A 23,268-nucleotide genomic window follows, 5' to 3' on the forward strand; every position below is an offset into this window, starting at 1 on the left:
TATGGATCTATGGGGCTGGGGGCTATGGGGTCTATGGATCTATGGGGCTGGGGGCTATGGGGTCTATGGATCTATGGGGCTGGGGGCTATGGGGTCTATGGATCTATGGGGCTGGGGGCTATGGGGTCTATGGATCTATGGGGCTGGGGGCTATGGGGTCTATGGAGCTATGGGGCTGGGGGCTATGGGGTCTATGGAGCTATGGGGCTGGGGGCTATGGGGTCTATGGATCTATGGGGCTGGGGGCTATGGGGTCTATGGATCTATGGGGCTGGGGGCTATGGGGTCTATGGATCTATGGGGCTGGGGGCTATAGGGTCTATGGAATCTATGGGGCTGGGATCTATGGGGCAAGGTCTATAGGGTCTATGGGGCAGGGTCTATGGAGTCTATGGGGCTGGGATCTATGGAGTCTATGGGGCAGGGTCTATGGGGATGGGTCTATAGGGTCTATGGGGCAGCGTCTATAGGGTCTATGGGGCTGGGTCTATGGAGTCTATGGGGCTGGGATCTATGGAGTCTATGGGGCAGGGTCTATGGGGCAGCGTCTATAGGGTCTATGGGGCTGGGTCTGTGGAGTCTACGGGGCTGGGTCTGTGGAGTCTATGGGGCAGGGTCTATGGGGCAGGGTCTATAGGGTCTATGGGGCTGGGTCTGTGGAGTCTATGGGGCTGGGATCTATGGGGCTGGGTCTATGGAGTCTATGGGGCAGGGTCGATGGGGCAGGGTCTATAGGGTCTATGAGGCTGGGTCTATGGGTCTGGGATCTATGGGGCTGGGTCTATGGAGTCTATGGGGCAGGGTCGATGGGGCAAGGTCTATAGGGTCTACGGGGCTGCGTCTATGGAGTCTATGGGGCAGGGTCTATGGAGTCTATGGGGCTGGGATCTATGGGGCAAGGTCTATAGGGTCTATGGGGCTGGGTCTATGGAGTCTATGGGGCAGGGTCTATGGGGCGAGGACTATAGGGTCTATGGGGCAGGGTCTATGGGACCTATGGGGCTGGGATCTATGGGGCAAGGTCTGTAGGGTCTATGGGGCTGGGTCTATGGGATCTATGGGTCAGGGACTATGGAGTCTATGGGTCACGGATCTATGGGGCAAGGTCTATAGGGTCTATGTGGCAGGGTCTATGGAGTCTATGGGGCTGGGATCTATGGGGCAGGGTCTATAGGGTCTATGAGGCTGGGTCTATGGGATCTATGGGGCTGGGATCTATGAGCCAAGGTCTATAGGGTCTATGGGGCGGGGTCTATAGGGTCTATGGGTCACGGTCTGTGGGATCTATGGGGAGGGCTCTATAGGGTCTCTATGCGGAGGGCTCTATAGGGTCTATGGGGCAGCGTGGAGCTCTAGAAGCTCTCTTTGCCCCGCCCCCTCCCTCAGGCCACGCCCCCTTTAGCCTTTAACCACGCCTCTCCCTTTCCCATTGGCTCTTAACCCCCTTGGCCACGCCCCCTCCACATCCCATTGGCTCCTCGCCCCCTTGGCCACGCCCCCGGCAGGTACCATTGTGTCTCAGGCGCGGGGGGGTTCTCTCGCCCCCCCTCCCAAGGCGGCGTTGGCGCGCGCCGGCGGAGGCTTTAAAAGGGGCCGGGCGGGCGCGCGGGGGCGCAGTGCGGGCGCCACGTGGAGGAGCGAGCGGCACCGCCATGGCCTCTAACGGTACCGGGGGGGGCCCCGGGGAGGCCTGAGGCGGGGATTGGGGTGGGGGGGGGTTGGAACGGGACACGGGGCACTCAGTGCGTCACGGTAGAGCCGCCGCGTGCGGCGGGCTGGGGGTCTGAGCGCGGTATTGTGGGGCTTAAGGCGATGTTGTGGGGCTTAATGCGGTGAAAAGGGTTGAATGCAATTAAACGAGGAGCTTAATGCAATAAGGGGAGCATAGTGCGGCCCTCGGCGGGCTCAGTGCGGCCCTGGAGACCGCAGCGCGTCGGTGAACGCGTCCGTTTCGGCTTTTAAAGACTCCCGTGCGGCGGCGAGCGAGCTCGACGCAGCTTCCCGGGGTCTCAGCGCAGCCCTGCGAGGAGCTCGCTGCAGATTTCGATCCAGAAACCCGCGGGTTTTGCCTTTATTTTTAGGTGGGGGCGGGGGTGTCTTTGTGCCGCTTCCCTGCCGCCGCCATTTTGTGCGCGCGGCGTTTCCAGCTGCGCCACCGCCGCCATTTTGTGCGGGGGCCGCGCGTGCGCGGGAGCTCTGCCGCAGTCCCACATCCGGGGCTTTTCCCGGCCCCGGGGCCACGCCCCCTCCCATTGACTCCTGTGGGGCGTTGGCCACGCCCCCTGCAGCCCCCTTAAGGCCCCCCCCAATACTCCTTTTTTGGGCTAAAAAGCACCTAAAACGGGTTAATTCCCCCCTCCCCGCCTCCTTCAGCCCCTCGTGTAGCCCTCAAACCCTTTATTTTGGGTGAAATCCGCTCCGTTTCCCTCAAGGCGAGGCGAAAGGGGGGGAATCCCTCTTTGCCTGAGGGAAATATCCCCCTTTTCATCGTTTTTTTGCCTTTTTGGGGTTAAATTTAGGCTCAAGGTGCGGGTTTTGAGGGGGTGTTTGGGCCTCAAGGGAGTGGTTCAGGCTTTTGAGCGAATAATCTCCTCACATCCCCCGTTTTTATGGCTCGTGTTGCGCCAGAACGATAAATAATCAATAATTTAGGGCAAACCAGAGAAATAGATCCTTTTTTCGGTTGTTTTCGAGATCCATTTTGCACTTCAGTTTCCAGTGGAGTGTTAAATAATGAATAATTTTCTTAAATAATGGATAAATTGGATAAATGCTGACATTGGGGCAGTTTGAGCTGGGTCAACGCCCAAAATCTTTAGTTTTGTCCTTTATTTTGCGTTAATGTGAGAAGTATTTGATGCTTTTGAGCAAATAAAGGAAATATGTTTATATTTCAGTGTATTAAGAATGAGAAATGTCTAAGAGCCCCAGTTTTGTACTGCTTTTTACAGTAAAATGATAAGTCCTAAGCGATTTTGAGCTTATACTAGAAATATGTTAATATTTATATGTTTTAAGCACAATGAATACCCAATTTCACCTGTTTTTTTGTCTTATTTTGCCACAGAGCTATAAATATTTGAGCCTGTGGGGGAAATATCTTCATTTTCAGGTCTTCTGGGTGTGAGAAACACCCAGCACCCTCCCTTTTAGCCCTTTTGTTTTGAATCAGCGGGATAAATTGTCAATAATTTAGAGCATTAGATGGGAATTATTCGTATTTGTATGTATTGAGTCTATTAAACCCCCAGCACCCTAATTCTGTGCCTTATTTTGCATTAAAATTATAAATATTGAGTTAGTCTGAGCGCGTAGTGGGAATTTATTTATGTTTGCGTGTTTAGCGCGGGATAAATGCCCGCTCGCTTCCATTAGAAGCTTTTTTTTTGCAGGAAAAGCGATAAAAATCGATATTTTTAAGCAAATAATGGAAATACTGAGGTGCTTGGTGCACGATAGGCACCCAACGCCCTGTTTATTGTCCTTTGTCTCGCACTAAAGCGATAAATATGAAATTACTTGGAGCAAATAGGGGAAATGCACAAAAAATTGGGTGTTTTGAGCACAGTAAACCCCAAGCGTCCCCCGTTTTATGTTGTGTTTTGCATTTATGTGATAATTAATTGATAAATTAGAGCCAACAATGGGAATATATTCACATTTATCCATTTTAAAGTATAATGAATGCCCAACACTCCCATTTTTGTGCCTTATTTTACAGTAAATCCTTGGAAACAGTGTAAATCTGAGCATTTCATGAGAATATGTTCATGCTTGAGCTTTCTCAGCATGATAAATCCCCACCACGCTCCTTTTTACTGTTTATTTATCACTAAAACAGCGAGAACATCATGGAAATAGATTCCTGTTTGCCCCTTTTGAGTGCCGAGCGCCTCCCGTTTAGCCCTAACCAGATAATTTTGAAGAAATAAATGAAATATTTTTATGTTGAAGTGGATTAATGTTGATTTGAGCGACTAACGGTCTCTTTGGGGGCGTTTCTTCCCGCAGATTACAGCCAGACAGCGACGCAGAGGTATGACCCTGTGCATTTTTTCCTCCCTTTGGGGGTCTAATTCCCCATTTTTAGGTTCATAACCCGCGATTTCGGGGTTCTGATTCCCTCCTTTGGGGGGCTTTGTTCCCCATTTTTAGGTTTATTGCCTGTTGCGGGGGGTCTCTGGTCCCTTCTTGGAGTCTCACGGCCCGTTTTGGGGGTGTGATTCTTCATTTTAAGATTCTTATTACCCGTTATCGGGGTCTAATTCCCCATTTTTAGGTTTTATTGCCCATTTGGAGGGTCTGATTCCCCTTTTTTAGGTTCTTATTGCCCATTTGAAGGTCTGATTCCCCAATTTTAGATTCTTATTGTCTATTTTGGGGGTCTTATTCCCCAATTTTAGCTTTTATTGCCCATTTAGAGGTCTAATTCCTCAATTTTAGATTCTTATTGTCCATTTTGGGGGTCTAATTCTCTATTTCTCTGTCCTTATTGCCCATTTTGGGGGTCTGATTCCCCAATTTTAGATTCTTATTGTTCATTTGGGGGGTCTAATTCTCTATTTCTCTGTCCTTATTGCCCATTTTGGGGGTCTAATTCCCTAATTTTAGCTTTTATTGCCCATTTGGAGGTCTAATTCCTCAATTTTAGATTCTTATTGTCCATTTTGGGGGTCTAATTCCCTAATTTTAGGTTTTATTGCCCTTTTGGAGGTCTAATTCCTCAATTTGAGATTCTTGTTGTCCATTTTGAGGGTCTAATTCCCCATTTTGATGTTCTTATTGCCCATTTTGGGGGTCTTATTCCCCAATTTTAGGTTTTATTGCCCATTTGGAGGTCTCATTTCTCAGTTTTAGATTATTATTGTCCATTTTGGGGGTCTAATTCCCCAATTTTAGGTTCTTATTGTCCATTTTGGGGGTCTCATTCTGTATTTCTCTGTCCTTATTGCCCATTTTGGGGGTCTGATTCCTCAATTTTAGGTTTTATTGCCTATTTGGGGGTTTAATTAGCTATTTTTACATTCTTAGTGTCCATTTTGAGGGCCTAGTTCCCCATTTTGACGTTCCCATTGCCCATTTGGAGGCCTAATTCCCCATTTTCAGGCTCTTAGCGCCCGGTTTGGGTCGTTACTGCCCCTTAGGGGTTTTTTTTCTTCAATTTCCCAGCTAACAAACGGCTTTTTTCCCCCCGTCTCTCCCTTTCTCTCCCCGTTGCGGGCAGCTACGGGGCGTACCCGACCCCTCCGAGCCAGGGCTACTCGCAGCAGGGCAGCCAGCCCTACGGGCAGCAGAGCTACAGCGGCTACAGCCAATCCACCGACACCTCCGCCTACGGCCAGAACAGCTACAGCTCGTCCTACGGGCAGACCCAGAGCAGTGAGCGCCCCCAAAACCTCCCCTTCCCCCTTTTTTTGAAGCTCAGGACCCGCCGTTTGACCCCCTCGCCCTCCGTTTCCCCTCCCCAGGCTACAGCAGCCAGTCGACGCCGCAGGCCTACGGCAGCACCGGCGGCTACGGCGGCAGCCAGAGCTCCCAGACCTCCTACCAACCCTCCTCCTACCCCAGCTACTCGCAGCCCCCCGCGGCCAGCTCCTCCGCCGGCAGGTGAGACGCGCTTAACCGCGCCCGTGAGGGGGGACGGGGGGGCTAGGAGACGCGAGGTTGGGGCTAGGAGACGCGTTTCTGGGGCGGAGAGCGAGAAAAGCTGCGTTTGGGTTGAGGAGAGATGGTTTTGAGGTCTAGGAGAGCCAGTTTGGGGTCTAGAAGAGGCGTTTCTTGGGTTGGAGTCTAGAAAAGCCGCATTTGGGTCTCCAAAAATAGAAAAATCCATCATTGTGTTTTGAAAAGCCGGGTTTGGGGTGTAGAAAAGATGAATTTGGGTCTAGGAGAAGCAGTTTTGGGGTTTAGAAGAGGGTGTTCTTGGGTTGGGGTCTAGAAAAGATGAGTAGGGGTCTAGGAGAGCCAGTTTTGAGGTTTAGGAGACGTATTTCTCGGCTTGAGATCAAGAAAAGCTGCGTTTGGGTCTTGGAGAGGCGGTTTTGAGGTCTAGGAGACATGTTTCTTGGTTTGGGGTCTAGAAATGCCGGGTTTGGGTCTAGAAAAGCTGGTTTTGAGGTCTAGGAGAGCCAGTTTTGAGGTTTAGGAGAGGTGTTTCTCGGGTTGAGAGCGAGAAAAGCTACGTTTGGGTCTAGGAGAGCTGGTTTTGGGGTCTGGAAGAGGCGTTTCTTGGGTTGGAGTCTAGAAAAGGCACGTTTGGATCTACAAAATCCATGTTTGTGTCTTGAAAAGCCAAGTTTGGGGTGTAGAAAAGACGAGTTTGGGTCTAGGAGAGCCAGTTTTGAGATTTAGGAGAGGCGTTTCTTGGGTTGAGATTGAGAAAAGCTGCGTTTGGGTCTAGGAGAGCCGGTTTTGAGGTCTGGAACAGGCATTTCTTGATTTTGGGTCTACAAAATCCATCTTTGTGTCCTGAAAAGCCGGGTTTTGGGGTGTAGAAAAGACAAGTTTGGGTCTAGGAGAAGCAGTTTTGGGGTTTAGAAGAGGGTTTTCTTGGGTTTGGGGTCTAGAAAAGGGGGTTTGGGTCTAGAGAAGATGAGTAGGGGTTTAGGAGAGCCAGTTTTGGGGTTCAGGAGAGGCGTTTCTTGCGTTGGGGTCTAGAAAAGCCACATTTGGATCTACAAAATCCATCTTTGTGTCTTGAAAAGCCGGGTTTGGGGGTGTAGAAAAGACGATTTCAGGTTCTGGAGAACCAGTTTTGGGATCTAGGAGAGGCGTTTCTGGGTTTGGGGTCTAGAAATGCCAGGTTTGGGTCTAGAAAAGATGAGTTTGGGTCTAGGAGAGCCAGTTTTGAGGTTTAGGAGAGGCGTTTCTTGGGTTGAGATTGAGAAAAGCTGCGTTTGGGTCTAGGAGAGCCGGTTTTGAGGTCTAGGAGAGCCAGTTTGGGGGTCTAGAAGGGGCGTTTCTTGGGTTGGAGCCTAGAAAAGCCACATTTGGGTCTGCAAAATCCATCTTTGTGTCTTGAAAAGCCGAGTTTGGGGTGTAGAAAAGATGAATTTGGGTCTAGGAGAGCCAGTTTTGGGATGTAGGAGAGGCGTTTCTTGGGTTGGGGTCTAGAAAAGCCGGGTTTGGTGCTAGAAAAGATGAGTTTGGGTCTAGGAGAGCCAGTTTTGGGGTCTGGAAGAGGCGTTTCTTGATTTGGAGTCTAGAACAGCCACGTTTAGGTCTACAAAATCCGTCTTTGTGTCCTGAAAAGCCGGGCTTGAGGTGTAGAAAAGCTGAGTTTGGGTTCTGGAGAGCCAGTTTTGGGGTCTAGAAGAGGCGTTTTTGGACTTAGAGGAGGTGGTTTGGGGTCTAGACAAGCCGAGTTTGGGGTCTGGGAAAGGTTTGGGGTCTGGGAAAGGGGTTTGAGGGTCTGAAAAAGCCATTTTGGGGCCCAGGGAAGGCATTTGGGGTCTGGGAAAGGGGTTTGAGGGTCTGAAAAACCCATTTTGGGGCCTAGGCACGGCGTTTGGGGTCTGGGAAAGGGGTTTGAGGGTCTGAAAAAGCCATTTTGGGGCCCAGGGAAGGCATTTGGGGTCTGGGAAAGGGGTTTGTGGGTCTGAAAAAGCCATTTTGGGGCCTAGGCACGGTGTTTGGGGTTTGGGAAAGGGGTTTGTGGGTCTAAAAAGGGAATTTTGGGGCCCAGGGAAGGCATTTGGGGTCTGGGAAAGGGGTTTGTGGGTCTAAAAAAGCTGTTTTGGGGCCTAGGGGAGGCGGATTTCAGCCCAGGGGAGCCGGTTTTGGGTCTAAAAAAGCTGGTTTTGGCGTTTTTTGCGCAGTTATGGCAGCGGATCGCAGAGTTCGAGCTACGGGCAGCCCCCCAGCGGCGGCTACAACCAGCAGTCGAGCTACAGCGGGCAGCAGCAGAGCTACAGCCAGCAGTCGTCCTACAACCCGCCGCAGAGCTACAGCCAGCAGAACCAGTACAACAGCGGCGGCAGCAGCTGTAAGCACCATTTTGGGGACAAAAAGAGGGATTTCGGGGACAAAAAGCGGCGTTTGGGGGCTCAAATTTGCTTTTTACGCTCGCGGCCAATAGCCGCGGGCTGTTTTGGGTCCAAAAAAACCATTTTTGAGTGGTTTAAGATGTTTTTTGTGCTTGTAGCCAACAACTTCAAGTAGGAACATTTATTGAAGAGCAGTAGGAAGTCATTTTGGGTCCAAAAAAGCTATTTTTGAGTGGTTTAAGGTGTTTTTTGTGCTTGTAGCCAATAGCTACGAGCAGGAGCAGGTATCGAAGAGCAGCAGGAAGTCATTTTGAGTCAAAAAAGGGTATTTTTGAGTGGTTTAAGGTGCTTTTTTGCCTGTAGCCAACAACTACGAGGAGGAGCAGGTATCAGAGAGCAGCAGGAAGTCATTTTGGGTCAAAAAAAGCTGTTTTTGAGTGGTTTAAGGTGTTCTTTGTCCTTGTAGCCAATAGCTACGAGCAGGAGCAGGTATCAAAGAGCAGCAGGAAGTCATTTTGGGTCCAAAAAAGCTGGTTTTCAGTGGTTTAAAGTGTTTTTTTGGCTGTAGCCAACAGCTACGAGCAGGAACAGGTATCAAAGAGAAGCAGGAAGTCATTTTGGGTCCGCAAAAGCTCTTTTTGAGTGGTTTAAGATGTTTTTTGTGCTTGTAGCCAACAACTTCGAGCAGGAGGAGGTATCAAAAAGCAGCAGGAAGTCATTTTGAGTCAAAAAAGGGTATTTTTGAGTGGTTTAAGGTGCTTTTTTGCCTGTAGCCAACAACTACGAGGAGGAGCAGGTATCAGAGAGCAGCAGGAAGTCATTTTGGGTCAAAAAAAGCTGTTTTTGAGTGGTTTAAGGTGTTCTTTGTCCTTGTAGCCAATAGCTACGAGCAGGAGCAGGTATCAAAGAGCAGCAGGAAGTCATTTTGGGTCCAAAAAAGCTATTTTTGAGTGGTTTAAGGTGTTTTTTGCGGTTGTAGCCAACAGCTACGAGCAGGAGCAGGTATCGAAGAGCAGCAGGAAGTCATTTTGGGTCCAAAAAAGCTGGATTTGAGTGTTTTAAAGTGTTTTTTGTGCTTGTAGCCAACCACTACGAGCAGGAGCAGGTGTCAAAGAGCAGCAGGAAGTCAATTTGGGTCCAAAAAAGCTATTTTTGAGTGGTTTAAGGTGTTTTTTTGGCTGTAGCCAATGACTACGAGTAGGAACAGGTATTGTAGAGCAGTAGGAAGTTATTTTGGGTCCACAAAAGCTATTTTTGAGCAGTTTAAGGTGCTTTTTTGCCTGTAGCCAAAAACTACGAGCAGGAGCAGGTATCGAAGAGCAGCAGGAAATCATTTTGGGTCAAAAAAAGCTCTTTTTGAGTGGTTTAAGATGTTCTTTGTCCTTGTAGCCAACAACTTCAAGTAGGAACATTTATCGAAGAGCAGCAGGAAGTCATTTTGGGTCCGAAAAAGCTATTTTTGAGTGGTTTAAGGTGTTTTTTTGCCTGTAGCCAACAGCTACGAGCAGGAGCAGGTATCGAAGAGCAGCAGGAAGTCATTTTGGGTCCAAAAAAGCTAGTTTTGAGTGATTTAAGGTGTTTTTTTGGCTGTAGCCAACGACTACGAGTAGGAACAGGTATTGTAGAGCAGCAGGAAGTCATTTTGGGTCCAAAAAAGCTATTTTTGAGTGGTTTAAGGTGTTTTTTGCGGTTGTAGCCAACAACTACGAGGAGGAGCAGGTATCGAAGAGCAGTAGGAAGTCATTTTGGGTCCAAAAAAGCTCTTTTTGAGTGGGTTAAGGTGTTTTTTTGGCTGTAGCCAACAACTACGAGCAGGAGCAGGTATCGAAGAGCAGTAGGAAGTCATTTTGGGTCCAAAAAAGCTCTTTTTGAGTGGGTTAAGGTGTTTTTTTGGCTGTAGCCAATGACTACGAGCAGGAGCAGGTATCGAAGAGCAGCAGGAAGTCATTTTGGGTCCAAAAAAACTATTTTTGAGTGGTTTAAGGTGTTTTTTGTGCTTGTAGCCAACGGCTATGAGCAGGAGCAGGTATCGGAGAGCAGCAGGAAGTCATTTTTGGGTCCAAAAAAGCTCTTTTTGAGTGGTTTAAGGTGTTTTTTGCAGTTGTAGCCAACAGCTACGAGCAGGAGCAGGTATGAGAGAGCAGCAGGAAGTCATTTTGAGTCCAAAAAAGCTATTTTTGAGTGGTTTAAGGTGTTTTTTGGCTGTAGCCAACAGCTATGGGCAGGAGCGGGTATGAGAGAGCAGCAGGAAGTCATTTTGAGTCCAAAAAAGCTAATTTTGAGTGGTTTAAGGTGCTTTTTGTGGTTGTAGCCAACAGCTACGGGCAGGAGCAGTCGTCCATGAGCAGCGGGGGCGGCGGGGGCTACCAGGAGCAGAGCGGCGGCTACGGGGGAGGCCAGCAGGAACGGAGCCGCGGCCGGGGCGGCTACGGCCGAGGTGGCTACGACCGCGGCGGCCGCGGGAGCCGGGGAGGCCGCGGAGGCAACCTCAGGTAGGTGTCTGCGAAGGGGGCCAGCGATTTCGAGGGAAAAAAGCAGGGATTTGGGGACAAACGGCCCCGGGAATCGGGGAGGAGGGGGCGAGGGGAGGCGAGCGGCGGGGCCCGCTCGAGCGGGTTTGAAGCGAAAGCGGCGCGAGCGCCCCTAGAAACAAACGGTTGGGGGTGTTCGGAGGCGCCCGAGGTGGTAAGAAACCCCCTGGAATGAGGGGAAAAAGGTGTTTTTTGGGACAACTTAAGAAAAAAAAGCTCCAAAACCACTCAGCAAACCTGGTTGCCAAGGTCCGTTGTAGCCTCCGGTGCCGGCTCTGGTCACGGTGGGGGCACGTGCCCCAGGTTTCAAAAACTCGATATGAAAAAAAAAGAGTAAAACGGTTGGTTTTGAGGTCGCTGCAGAAAGCAAAATTAAAAATAAAACAAACCACACGTTCCTTTTGGGGGAAAACCCCCCCGGTTTGGGAGTTTGGGTGACGTTTGACACCGCTTGACGGGTGTTAACCTGGAGTGGAAGCGTCCGGTGCGCGAAGGGCCGAGGAAAACGCCCTAAAAAAAGACAATAATGGTGGTTTTAAAGGAAATAAGGACCAAAAAATCACATTTTTGGGCTTGTGTGCGCGTCGCCCCCCCCGCTTCTGGGTGGCCGAAGCTGCTTTTTGGGGCGGCGAGGTGAGTATCGGCGGGGGCGAAGCGCGGGTGCTTGTTTGTCTTGCCGCTGCTGTTGTGCCTGTTAACAAACTCTGCGTTTTGTGTGCTGCAGGTGTGAAAGGCAGCGAAACTCCCCCAATCCTCCGCTCTCTTTGGGGTTAAAAATACAGGCAGGGTGGAAAAAAAGCCATAAAAACCCCGTAAAAAATATAAAAACCACGTAGAAAAGGCTCCCCCCTCAAAAAAAACCACTCAACCGAGCGGCGGGGAGGGGGGAGGCTCGGCTGAAGGCGCTTTTTTTCACATTTTTATGGTTTTTAAGTGAAAACAAAAAGCAAAACGAAGGTTTTTAATGAGTTTTTTTGGATCCCGCCCCCCCCCCCCTCGGCTGCTGCGTCCGAGATGAAACGTCGCCGGCGGATGGAGACCCCCAACCCTCCCCTCCCTCTCCCTCCCTCCCAAAAAATGGCTCAGGAAGGAGGAAACTGCTCAAAAAGGCTGGTTTAGCCCCAAAACTGCCTTCCCCCCCCCCCCTCCACAACCGTTTTTAGGCAGGGGATTAAAAAAAAAAAGCAAAAAAAATCCTTCATTATCTTCCAATTTATCTCCTCAGCGGTGGTGAGCGTGGTGGCTTCAATAAATTCGGTGGTAAGTCCCAAGAGTTCGGCATTTGAACCCAAAAACAAAACCGTTCTGTGTGTGTTTAACCCCTTTCTCTCCGCAAACAGCCTCGCCCGGGGGGTGTTTTGGGGTGAAAAAGCCTCAAACGACGCCGGCGGGGCCGCCTCTCGGGGGTTTGAACCTAAAAAATGGATGTTTTGTGGGGGAAAAAACCCGCAAGTGGACGCGCACGGAGCAAAAAACCCAAAAAAAAAGGCTGGAATGGACCGGGTGAAAATCGCAACTCTTGGCAAAATGGTATTTTTGTAGGGGGGGGTCGGTGAAAACGCTGGTTTTTAGGAAAAAAGGTTGCATGTGGTGGTTGAAAAACACAAATATCTGGAGGTTTGGTTACGGAGTTTGGTTCTGGGGGAAAAAAAAATGAAAAATGATGATTGAGGGTGTGAAAATGATGATTTAGGGTGTGAAAATGATGATTTTTGACGCAAAAACTTGACAGTTTAAAGCACGAAAGAGTGAAAAGTAACGCTTTTAGGGGTGAAAAATGAAAAAATGAGGCATTTGGGGCTTGCGTAAATGCCGGTGACCTGAGGCTGGTGGATAAAAAAAGGTGGAAAATGGTGAAATAGCCGGTTTTGCCCCCAAAACGGGGGGGGAGCCGACGGCACGTGGAGCCGGAGAGGTTTTCGCCCCGCTCTGAGGGGGTTTTCGTTGCTGGTGGTGGTTGAGGAGGAAAAGAAAAAGCGTTTTGGGTCAAATACTAAGAAAAAAAGTCACTTTGGTGGCGCCAGGTGGCCTTGGGCGCCTTGGTTTTGGGGTGAAACCCCCGGGATTGGGGACCGGTGGCTTCAGGGAACCCCCCCTGCTGCGTTTTGGGGGGCAAACGATAAACCCGGAGTGGTCGGAGGCGCTTAAAAAGCGGGGGTTTCACCCCCAAAAGAAGGTGTTTAACCTCCAAAACGGAGGGTTCTGGCTTAAAAACGGGGCGTTGCGCTCCAAAAATGGGGGTTCTGACATAAAATGGAGCATTTCGCCCCCAAAAGCGGGGAGTTTAAGCTTAAAATCAAGCGTTTCTGACCCCAAAGTGGGGCCTCTCACCCTGAAAATGGAGGTTTTTGACCTAAAACTACGGGGTTTGGTGACAAAAAGGGGTATTTCACCCCGAAAAAGGGGGTTGCTGACCGACGTGGATGTTCCTGACCCCAGAGTAGGGTGTTTTCCCTCAAAAAGGGAGGTTGCTGACCCCAAAAATGGGGTATTTGCCTCTAAAAAGGGCGGTTTTGGAAATAAGAACGAGGGTTTTCGATGACGAAACGCGGTATCTCACCCAGAAAATGGGGATTGTGACAAAAATGGGTGTTTCTGACCCCAAAAAGGGCTGTTTACCCCCAAGAAGGGAGGTTTCCGAGGTAAAAATGGGTGTTTCTGACCCAAAATGGAGGTTTCTGCCTCAAAAACGGAGGTTTCTGAGCCCAAAAATGGGTTTTTCACCCCAGAAAAGGGGTTTGGGGCTGAAAAAAAAGGCAGGAATGTTGGTTTTGTTCCTGTATTTTCCCTGTTTCGGGATTTTTGGGGGTGGGTTGGGGTTAATTAAGCACCTTCCTGCTGTTTAATTAACGCTCGGACTCTTAATTTTTGCATGTGGCGATCAAGGACCCCGGGACCAAGGGCCTAGACATGATCCTGGTAAGGAGAGCGTTAATTAGGGAGCTAATGAGGGGGTTGGGGGCGTAATTAGGGGGATGATGAGGGGCGAGGGGCTTAATTAGGGAGCTAGCAAGGGGGTTAATTGGAGAACAGTAGGAGAAAGGGACTTCATTAGGGGTAAATGGGAGGCAAGGGGCTTAATTGAGTGGCTAACGGGTCTGAGTTGGGTTAATGAGGGGACGCCGGGCTTAATTAGGAGTCTAATGAGAAGGCGAGGGGCTTAATTGGGGTTTGAACGAGGGGATGAGGGGATAATTGGGGGGATGAGGCTAACGAAGCTACGAAAGGTGTTAACGAGGGGGTGGTGGGTGTGCTGAGGGAAAGGGGCTAATGGGGATGGGCTGAGGATGAGGGTTCATTAGGGGAAGGGGCTAACGAGCTTTGCGCTAACGAGCCCTCCCTCCCCAGGCGAGCAGGATAACTCGGACAACAACACGATCTTCGTGCAGGGCCTGGGCGAGAACGTCACCATCGAGTCCGTGGCCGACTACTTCAAGCAGATCGGCATCATCAAGGTCCTTGGCGTGTGCTTAGCGTGTCCTTAGCGTGTTCTTGCTCTTCCAGCCTAAAATCCTCTCTTTATACCCCAGAATCCTGTGTTTCCATCTGAAAATCCCACCTTTTCGTCCCCAAAATCCTGCCTTTTCATACCTGAATGCTCCTATTCACCTCAAAATCCCAATTTTCACCCCTAAATCCCACCTTTTCATACCAAAATGGTTCTGTTTACCTCTAAATCCTGCTTTTTCACCCCCAGATCCCGCCTTTTTGTACTGAGATGCTTCTATTCACCTCAAAATCCCAGCTTTTCACTCCCAAATCCTTTTCTATCCCAATATCCTGCTTCTTCACCTCAAAGTCACTCCTTTTCCCCCCAAAATGGCGCCTTTTCCCCCCAAAATGGCGCCTTTTCCCCCCAAAATGGCGCCTTTTCCCCCCAAAATGGCGCCTTTTCCCCCCAAAATGGCGCCTTTTCCCCCAAACACCCATTTTTCACCCCCAACCTCTTAACCAAAACCACCCTCTTCATTCCACCTTTTCTGCCCTGAAATCCTGGGTTTTTTCCCTCAAAATTTGAACGCCGAATCCCCGTTTTCCCCCCCCAAATCCTGCTTTCCCTCACCCTAATTCCTGCTTTTTCACCCCAAAGAATTCCCCTTGCGGCCATCAGTAGGGCCCAGAGTGAACGCCGCGTCACTTTTTGCTTGATAACCTGCTCCCTGGTTGACTTTGACCCTTAAATCTGCTTTTTTCACCCCAGATCTCTCTTTTCGCGTGTTCTTAGCGTGTTCTTAGCGTGTTCTTAGCGTGTTCTTAGCGTGTTCTTAGCGTGTCCTTAGCGTGTCCTTAGCGTGTCCTTGCCCCGCAGACCAACAAGAAGACGGGGCAGCCCATGATCAACCTGTACACGGACCGCGAGACGGGGAAGCTGAAGGGGGAGGCCACAGTTTCCTTCGACGACCCCCCCTCCGCCAAGGCGGCCATTGATTGGTTTGACGGTAACGAGCCTCTGGCCCCTCCCCCTCCCTTTAGCCCCGCCCCCTTGGCTTCGAACCCCCCCAACTCGTTCTTTCCTTCTTTTCCACAGGCAAAGAATTTTCCGGAAACCCCATCAAGGTTTCCTTCGCCACACGCCGCGCAGACTTCAACCGCGGCGGCGGCGGGAGGGGAGGCCGCGGCCGGGGAGGTGAGCTCCTCGGCCCCCCAAAATCCTTTATTTTGGCCTCAAAATCTGTCTCGTGGGCCCCCAAATCCCTTTTTTTTTTGCCCCAGAACGCTTTTGCGCCCCAAAATCCTACTTTTCCACCCAAAAATCTTGCTCGTTACACCCCACAATCCTGCTGGTCCATCTAAAAATCCTGTTTCGCCCCAAAATCTTTCTCTTTCACCCCAAAATCTTCCTCTTTCACCCCAAAACCTTCCTCTTTCACCCCAAAACCTTCCTCTTTCACCCCAAAATCTTGCTATTCTACCCAAAAATCTTGCTTTTACCCTGAAATTCTGCTGTTCCATCCAAAAATCTCGCTCTTTCACACCAAAGTCCTGCTCTTTCACCCCAAAATACTGTTTTTCACCCCAAAATCCCACTATTCCATCCAAAAATCCCGCCTTTTCACCCCAAAATCCCGCTTTGCCATCTTGAAATCCTACTTTTTTCACCAAAATCCTATTTTTTACCCCAAAATATTGGTTTCACTCTTCAAAATGCTGTTGATCCGTACTGAAATCCCTTCTTTTCACCCCAAAATTCTGCTTTTCCACCTGAAAACCCCCTTTTTGCCTCAAAGTCCCCCCTTCTCACCTCAAACTCCCCCCCTTTCGCCCCAAAACCCACGCCTTTTTGCCCTGAACCCCCCCTTTCACCTCAAAACCCACACTTTTTGCCTCAAAAACCACACTTTTTGCCTCAAAACACACAATTTTTGCCCCAAAACCCACACTTTCTGCCCCGAACCCCCCCTTTCCACCCCAAAAACCCACCCTTTTTGCCTCAAAACCCTCACTTTCCACCCCAAAACCCACACTTTCCGCCCCGAACCCCCCCTTTCCACCCTCAAAACCCACACTTTTTGCCTCAAAACCCACACTTTCCGCCCCGAACCCTCCCTTTCCACCCTCAAAACCCACACTTTTTGCCTCAAAACCCACACTTTCCGCCCCGAACCCTCCCTTTCCACCCCAAAAACCCACACTTTTTGCCCTAAAAACTACACTTTCTGCCCCGAACCCCCCCTTTCCACCCCAAAAACCCACCCTTTTTGCCCCAAAACCCACCCTTTTTGCCCCAAAACCCACACTTTTTGCCCCAAAACCCACACTTTTCGCCCCGAACCCTACACTTTCTGCCCCGAACTCCCCCTTTCCACCCCCAAAACCCACACTTTTTGCCCCAAAACCCACACTTTCTGCCCCGAACTCCCCCTTTCCACCCCAAAACCCACACTTTTTGCCCCCCAAACCCACACTTTCTGCCCAAAAAACCCACACTTTTTGCCTCAAAACCCACACTTTTCGCCCCAAAACCCACACTTTCCGCCCCGAACCCCCCCTTTCCACCCCAAACCCCACACTTTTTGCCCCAGAACCCACACTTTTTGCCCCAGAACCCACACTTTCCGCCCCGAACCCTCCCTTTCCACCCCAAAAACCCACACTTTCTGCCCCGAACCCCCCCTTTCCACCCCAAAAACCCACCCTTTTTGCCCCAAAAACCCACCCTTTTTGCCCCAAAACCCACCCTTTTTGCCCCAAAACCCACACTTTTTGCCCCAAAACCCACACTTTTCGCCCCGAACCCTACACTTTCTGCCCCGAACTCCCCCTTTCCACCCCCAAAACCCACACTTTTTGCCCCAAAACCCACACTTTCTGCCCCGAACTCCCCCTTTCCACCCCAAAACCCACACTTTTTGCCCCCCAAACCCACACTTTCTGCCCAAAAAACCCACACTTTTTGCCTCAAAACCCACACTTTTTGCCCCAAAACCCACACTTTCTGCCCCGAACCCCCCCTTTCCACCCCAAAAACCCACCCTTTTTGCCCTAAAACCCCCCTTTTCACCCCAAAAACCCACACTTTTCGCCCCGAACCCCACACTTTTCGCCCCAAAACCCACACTTTCCACCCCGATCCCCCCTTTCCCCCCCCAAAACCCACACTTTTTGCCTCAAAACCCACACTTTCTGCCCCGAACCCCCCCTTTCCACCCCAAAAACCCACCCTTTTTGCCTCAAAACCCACCCTTTTTGCCTCAAAACCCACACTTTTTGCCCCGAACCCCCCCTTTCCACCCCAAAACCCCACCCTTTTTGCCTCATAACCCACACTTTTTGCCCTAAAACCCCCCTTTTCACCCCAAAAACCCACACTTTTCGCCCCGAACCCCACACTTTCCGCCCCGAACCCCCCCTTTCCACCCTCAAAACCCACACTTTTCGCCCCAAAACCCCCACTTTTTGCCCCAAAACCCCCACTTTTTGCCCCAAAACCCCCACTTTTTGCCCCAAACCCCCCTTTCCACTCAAAAAAACCCCCCTTTTTGCCCTGAACCCCACACTTTTTGCCCCGAACCCCACATTTTTCGCCCCAACCCCCTAAATCTGCTTTTCTCCCCCCTCTCCCCCCCCTCCCCAGGCCCCATGGGCCGTGGTGGATTCGGTGGTGGCTCCGGAGGCTCCGGAGGCGGCAACCGCGGCGGCTTCCCCAGCGGCGGCGGCGGCCAGCAGCGCGCCGGGGACTGGAAGTGCCCCAACCCGTGAGTCACTCTGACCCCTAACGATGGTGCCGGTCACTCTGGGCCCTAACGACGTCGTTAACCCTGGGCCCTAACGATGGTTCCTCCCCCAGGGCCTGCGAGAACATGAACTTCTCGTGGCGCAACGAGTGCAACCAGTGCAAGGCGCCCAAGCCCGAGGGCCCCGGCGGCCCCCACATGGGCAAGTACCCGGGCGGCGGCGGCGGCCGCGGCGGCGGCAACCACATGGGTGAGTCCCTCAGGGGGCCTGGCGGCCATTTTGGGGGCCTGGGCCTCACTTTTGGGGGCCTGGGGGTCATTTCTGGGGCCCTGGGGGGTGTATTTTGGGGTCCTGGGCCTCAGGTTTGGGGCCCTGAGGGCCCAGGATGGTTGTTTTGGGGCCCCGGGGGCCATTTTGGGGTCCTGGGCCTCAGGTTTGGGGTCCTGGGGGTCATTTTGGGGGTCCTGAGCCTCACTTTTGGGGCCCTGGGAGGCCAGAGTGGTTGTTTTGGGGTCTTGGGGGCCATTTTGGGGCCCTGGGGGGTGTATTTTGGGGTCCTGGGCCTCATTTTTGGGGCCCTGGGGGCCATTTTGGGGTCCTGGGCCTCAGGTTTGGGGCCCTGGGGGTCCAGGGTGGTGGGTTTGGGGTCCTGGGGGCCATTTTGGGGTCCTGGGCCTCACTTTTGGGGCCCTGGGGGTCATTTCTGGGGTCCTGGGGGCCATTTTGGGGTCCTGGGCCTCAGGTTTGGGGTCCTGGGGGTCCAGGGTGGTTGTTTTGGGGTGGGGGGGGGGGCTCCGTTTTGGGGTCCTGAGTGTCAACTTTTGGGGTCCTGGGCCTCAGCTTTGGGGTCCTGGGGGTCCAGGGTGGTTGTTTCGGGGGCCCTGGGGGTCATTTTTGGGGTCCTGGGGGCACCAGGGTAGTTGTTTTGGGGGCCATTTTGGGGTCCTGGGCTTCAGGTTTGGGCCCCTGGGGGCAAAGGGTGGTTGTTCTGGGGGCCATTTTGGGGTCCTGGGCCTCAGTTTTGGGGCCCTGAGGGCCCAGGGTGGTTGTTTTGGGGCCCCGGGGGCCATTTTGGGGTCCTGGGCCTCAGGTTTGGGGTCCTGGGGGTCATTTTGGGGGTTCTGAGCCTCACTTTTGGGGCCCTGGGAGGCCAGAGTGGTTGTTTTGGTGTCCTGGGGGCCATTTTGGGGTCCTGGGCCTCATTTTTGGGGCCCTGGGGGCCATTTTGGGGTCCTGGGGGGCCAGGGTGGTGGGTTTGGGGTCCTGGGCCTCACTTTTGGGGCCCTGGGGGTCATTTCTGGGGCCCTGGGGGGTGTATTTTGGGGTCCTTGGCCTCAGGTTTGGGGGCCTGGGGGTCCAGGGTGGTTGTTTTGGGGGGGGGGGGCTCCGTTTTGGGGTCCTGAGTGTCACTTTTGGGGTCCTGGGCCTCAGGTTTGGGGTCCTGGGGGTCCAGGGTGGTTGTTTCGGGGGCCCTGGGGGTCATTTTGGGGCCCTGGGGGCTATTTTGGGGTCCTGGGCCTCAGGTTTGGGGCCCTGGGGGGCCAGGGTGGTTGGTTTGGGGTCCTGGGGGTCATTTTTGGGGTCCTGGGGGCGCCAGGGTAGTTGTTTTGGGGGCCATTTTGGGGTCTTGGGCTTCAGGTTTGGGCCCCTGGGGGCAAAGGGTGGTTGTTCTGGGGGCCATTTTGGGGTCCTGGGCCTCAGTTTTGGGGCCCTGAGGTCCCAGGGTGGTTGTTTTGGGGCCCCGGGGGCCATTTTGCGGTCCTGGGCCTCAGGTTTGGGGTCCTGGGGGCCATTTTGGGGTCCTGGGCCTCAGGTTTGGGGCCCTGAGGGCCCAGGGTGGTCGTTTTGGGGGTCCTGGGGGTCATTTTGGGGGTCCTGAGCCTCACTTTTGGGGCCTTGGGAGGCCAGAGTGGTTGTTTTGGGGTCCTGGGGGCCATTTTGGGGTCCTGGGCCTCATTTTTGGGGCCCTGGGGGCCATTTTGGGGTCCTGGGCCTCACTTTTGGGGCCCTGGGGGTCATTTCTGGGGCCCTGGGGCGTGTATTTTGGGGTCCTTGGCCTCAGGTTTGGGGCCCTGGGGGTCCAGGGTGGTTGTTTTGGAGTGGGGGGGCTCCGTTTTGGGGTCCTGAGTGTCACTTTTGGGGTCCTGGGCCTCAGGTTTGGGGTCCTGGGGGTCCAGGGTGGTTGTTTTGGGGGCCCTGGGGGTCATTTTGGGGCCCTGGGGGCCATTTTGGGGTCCTGGGCCTCAGGTTTGGGGCCGTGGGGGTCCAGGGTGGTTGTTTTGGGGTGGGGGGGCTCCGTTTTGGGGTCCTGAGTGTCACTTTTGGGGTCCTGGGGGCCCAGGGGGGTTGTTTTGGGGTGGGGGGGGGCTCCGTTTTGGGGTCCTGAGTGTCAACTTTTGGGGTCCTGGGCCTCAGCTTTGGGGTCCTGGGGGGCCAGGGTAGTTGTTTCGGGGCCCCAGGGGCCATTTTGGGGGTCCTGGGGGTCATTTTGGGGGTCCTGAGCCTCACTTTTGGGGCCCTGGGAGGCCAGAGTGGTTGTTTTGGTGTCCTGGGGGCCATTTTGGGGTCCTGGGCCTCATTTTTGGGGCCATGGGGGCCATTTTGGGGTCCTGGGCCTCAGGTTTGGGGTACTGGGGGGCCAGGGTGGTGGGTTTGGGGTCCTGGGGGCCATTTTGGGGTCCTGGGCCTCATTTTTGGGGCCCTGGGGGCCATTTTGGGGTCCTGGGCCTCAGGTTTGGGGCCCTGGGGGTCCAGGGTGGTGGGTTTGGGGTCCTGGGGGTCATTTTTGGGGTCTTGGGGGCGCCAGGGTAGTTGTTTTGGGGTCCTGGGGGTCATTTTGGGCTCCTAGGGCTAATTTTTGGGGTCCTGGGGGCACCAGGGTGGTTGTTTTGGGGTCCTGGGAGCCATTTTTGGGGTCCTGGGGGCACCAGGGTGGTTGTTTAGGGGTCCTGGGGGTCATTTTTGGAGTCTTAGTGGCCCAGAGTGTTTTTTTGTGGGGGTCGGGGCTCACTTTTGGGGTCCTGGGGGTCATTTTTGGGGTCCTGGGGGCCCGAGGTGGTTGGTTTTTTGGGGGGGGCTGAGTTTTTGAGTCCTGAGGGGTGTATTTTGGGGTCATTTTAGGGGTCCTGGGGGTCGTTTTGGGGTCCCAGGGCTCATTTCTGGGGCCCTGAGGGCCCAGGGTGGTTGTTTTGGAGTGGGGGGGGCTCAATTTTGGGGTCCTGAGTGTCACTTTTGGGGTTCTGGGGGTCATTTTTGGAGTCTTAGTGGCTCGGAGTGGTTTTTTGTGGTGGTCGGGGCTCATTTTAGGGGTCCTGGGGGTCATTTTGGGGTCCTGGGGGCCCAAGGTGGTTGGTTTTTTGGGGGGGGGCGAGTTTTTGGGTGCTGGGGGTGTATTTTGGGGTCATTTTAGGGGTTCTGGGGGTCGTTTTGGGGTCCTGGGGGCCCAAGGTGGTTGATTTTTTTGGTGGGGGGCTGAGTTTTTGGATCCTGGGGGTGCATTTTGGGGTCATTTTAGGGGTCCTGGGGGTCCTTTTGGGGTCCTGGGGGCCCGAGGTGGTTGATTTTTTTGGTGGGGGGCTGAGTTTTTGGATCCTGGGGGTGCATTTTGGGGTCATTTTAGGGGTCCTGGGGGTCATTTTGGGGTCCTGGGGGCCCAAGGTGGTTAGTTTTTTGGTGGGGGGCTGAGTTTTTGGATCCTGGGGGTGCATTTTGGGGTCATTTTAGGGGTCCTGAGGGTCATTTTGGGGTCCTGGGGGCCCAAGGTGGTGGGTTTTTTTTGGGGGGGGCTGAATTTTCGGCTCCTCAGGTGGAGGCGGCGGCGGCTTCGGCGAGGAGCGACGCGGCGGCCGCGGAGGCTTCGACCGCGGCGGCTACCGGGGAGGCCGAGGGGGCGACCGAGGCGGCTTCCGGGGGGGCCGAGGGGGCGACCGGGGCGGCTTCGGGCCCGGCAAGATGGACTCCAGGTAAGATGGCCGACGGGGGAGCCGTGTTCACTCTGAAACCTACTGATGGCGGCCATCAGCTCTGGGGCCTGAGCGCCTTTGACCCTTGGGCTCGTTAACCCTGGGGCTCATTAACTCTGGGCCCTACTGATGGTTGGGGCCTGTTAACCCTGGGCCCTACTGATGGTGCTCGTTAACCCTCGCCTGGGCCCTAGTGATGGTGCTCGTTAACCCTGGAGCTTGTTAACCCTGGGCCCTACTGATGGCTGGGGCCCGTTAACCCTGGGCCCTACTGATGGCTGGGGCCTGTTAACCCTGGGCCCCACTGATAGTTGGGGCTCGTTAACCCTGGAGCTCGTTAACCCTGGGCCCTACTGATGGCTTGAGCTCGTTAACCCTGGAGCTCGTTAACCCTGGGCCCTACTGATGGCTGGGGCCTGTTAACCCTGGGCCCCACTGATAGTTGGGGCTCGTTAACCCTGGAGCTCGTTAACCCTGGGCACTACTGATGGTTGGGGCCTGTTAACCCTGGTCCTCGTTAACCCTGGGCCCTACTGATGGCTTGAGCTCGTTAACCCTGGAGCTCGTTAACCCTGGGCCCTACTGATGGTTGGAGCTCGTTAACCCTGGAGCTCATTAACCCTGGGCCCTACTGATAGTTGGGGCTCGTTAATCCTGGGCCCTACTGATGGCTGGGGCCCGTTAACCCTGGAGCTCGTTAACCCTGGGCCCTACTGATGGTTGGAGCTCGTTAACCCTGGGCCCTACTGATGGCTTGAACTCGTTAACCCCGGAGCTCGTTAACCCTGGGCCCTACTGATGGCTTGAGCTCGTTAACCCTGGAGCTCGTTAACCCTGGGCCCTACTGATGGCTGGGGCCCGTTAACCCTGCGCCCTACTGATGGCTGGGGCCCGTTAACCCTGGAGCTCGTTAACCCTGGGCCCTACTGATGGCTGGGGCCTGTTAACCCTGGGCCCTACTGATGGTTGGAGCTCGTTAACCCTGGAGCTCGTTAACCATGGGCCCTACTGATAGTTGGGGCTCGTTAACCCTGGGCCCTACTGATGGCTGGGGCCCGTTAACCCTGGAGCTCGTTAACCCTGGGCCCCACTGATGGTTGGAGCTCGTTAACCCTGGAGCTCGTTAACCCTGGGCCCTACTGATAGTTGGGGCTCGTTAACCCTGGAGCTCGTTAACCCTGGGCCCTACTGATGGCTGGGGCCCGTTAACCCTGGAGCTCGTTAACCCTGGGCCCCACTGATGGTTGGAGCTCGTTAACCCTGGAGCTCGTTAACCCTGGGCCCTACTGATGGTTGGAGCTCGTTAACCCTGGCCCCTAACGATGTCCTCTCTCTCCGCAGGGGCGATCACCGCCAGGACCGCCGCGAGAGGCCCTACTGAGCCCCCCCCCTCACCCCCCTTTTTTATGTGCCCCCCCCCTCCTCTTCCTCCTCCTTCCCCTGCGGGGTCCCCCCCCCTCCCCGCTTTTTAACCGCCCCCCCCCGCCCCCCATTAAAGCCTCGGGGACGAAGCCTCGGCCTGTTTATTTGGGGGGGGGGGGGGGGGGGGCTCATTAGGCTCCAGAGTGAACGCGGCCCTAATGAGGCGCTTCCGGCCTCATTAATGACGTGGAG

At 53.5% G+C, this 23,268-nt stretch overlaps 1 protein-coding gene across 1 annotated transcript; it reads left to right on the plus strand.

The window, feature by feature from the left end:
* The first annotated feature begins 1,540 nt into the window (after positions 1–1,540).
* On the plus strand, positions 1,541–23,165 carry FUS (FUS RNA binding protein). Its single transcript, XM_069882159.1, has 15 exons — positions 1,541–1,665; positions 4,012–4,036; positions 5,225–5,379; positions 5,469–5,607; positions 7,818–7,984; positions 10,297–10,477; positions 11,742–11,776; positions 13,403–13,435; positions 13,865–13,971; positions 14,826–14,955; positions 15,045–15,143; positions 17,592–17,712; positions 17,805–17,941; positions 21,498–21,654; positions 22,996–23,165. Exons 1-15 carry the CDS (start codon positions 1,653–1,655, stop codon positions 23,033–23,035), a joined length of 1,539 nt encoding a protein of 512 aa, XP_069738260.1. The 5' UTR covers positions 1,541–1,652; the 3' UTR covers positions 23,036–23,165.
* Positions 23,166–23,268: the final 103 nt, after the last annotated feature.

This window comes from Phaenicophaeus curvirostris, unplaced genomic scaffold (genome assembly GCF_032191515.1).
Source record: "Phaenicophaeus curvirostris isolate KB17595 unplaced genomic scaffold, BPBGC_Pcur_1.0 scaffold_84, whole genome shotgun sequence".
In the NCBI taxonomy this organism is placed as follows: domain Eukaryota; kingdom Metazoa; phylum Chordata; class Aves; order Cuculiformes; family Cuculidae; genus Phaenicophaeus; species Phaenicophaeus curvirostris.

What these genes read in the sequence shown, in the direction of transcription:
- FUS (XM_069882159.1), top strand. An exon ending in CTACGGGCAGACCCAGAGCA is followed by an intron (nt 5,380 to 5,468) that starts GTGAGCGCCCCC and finishes TCCCCTCCCCAG; the next exon opens with GCTACAGCAGCCAGTCGACG. An exon ending in CGGCGGCGGCAACCACATGG is followed by an intron (nt 17,942 to 21,497) that starts GTGAGTCCCTCA and finishes TCGGCTCCTCAG; the next exon opens with GTGGAGGCGGCGGCGGCTTC.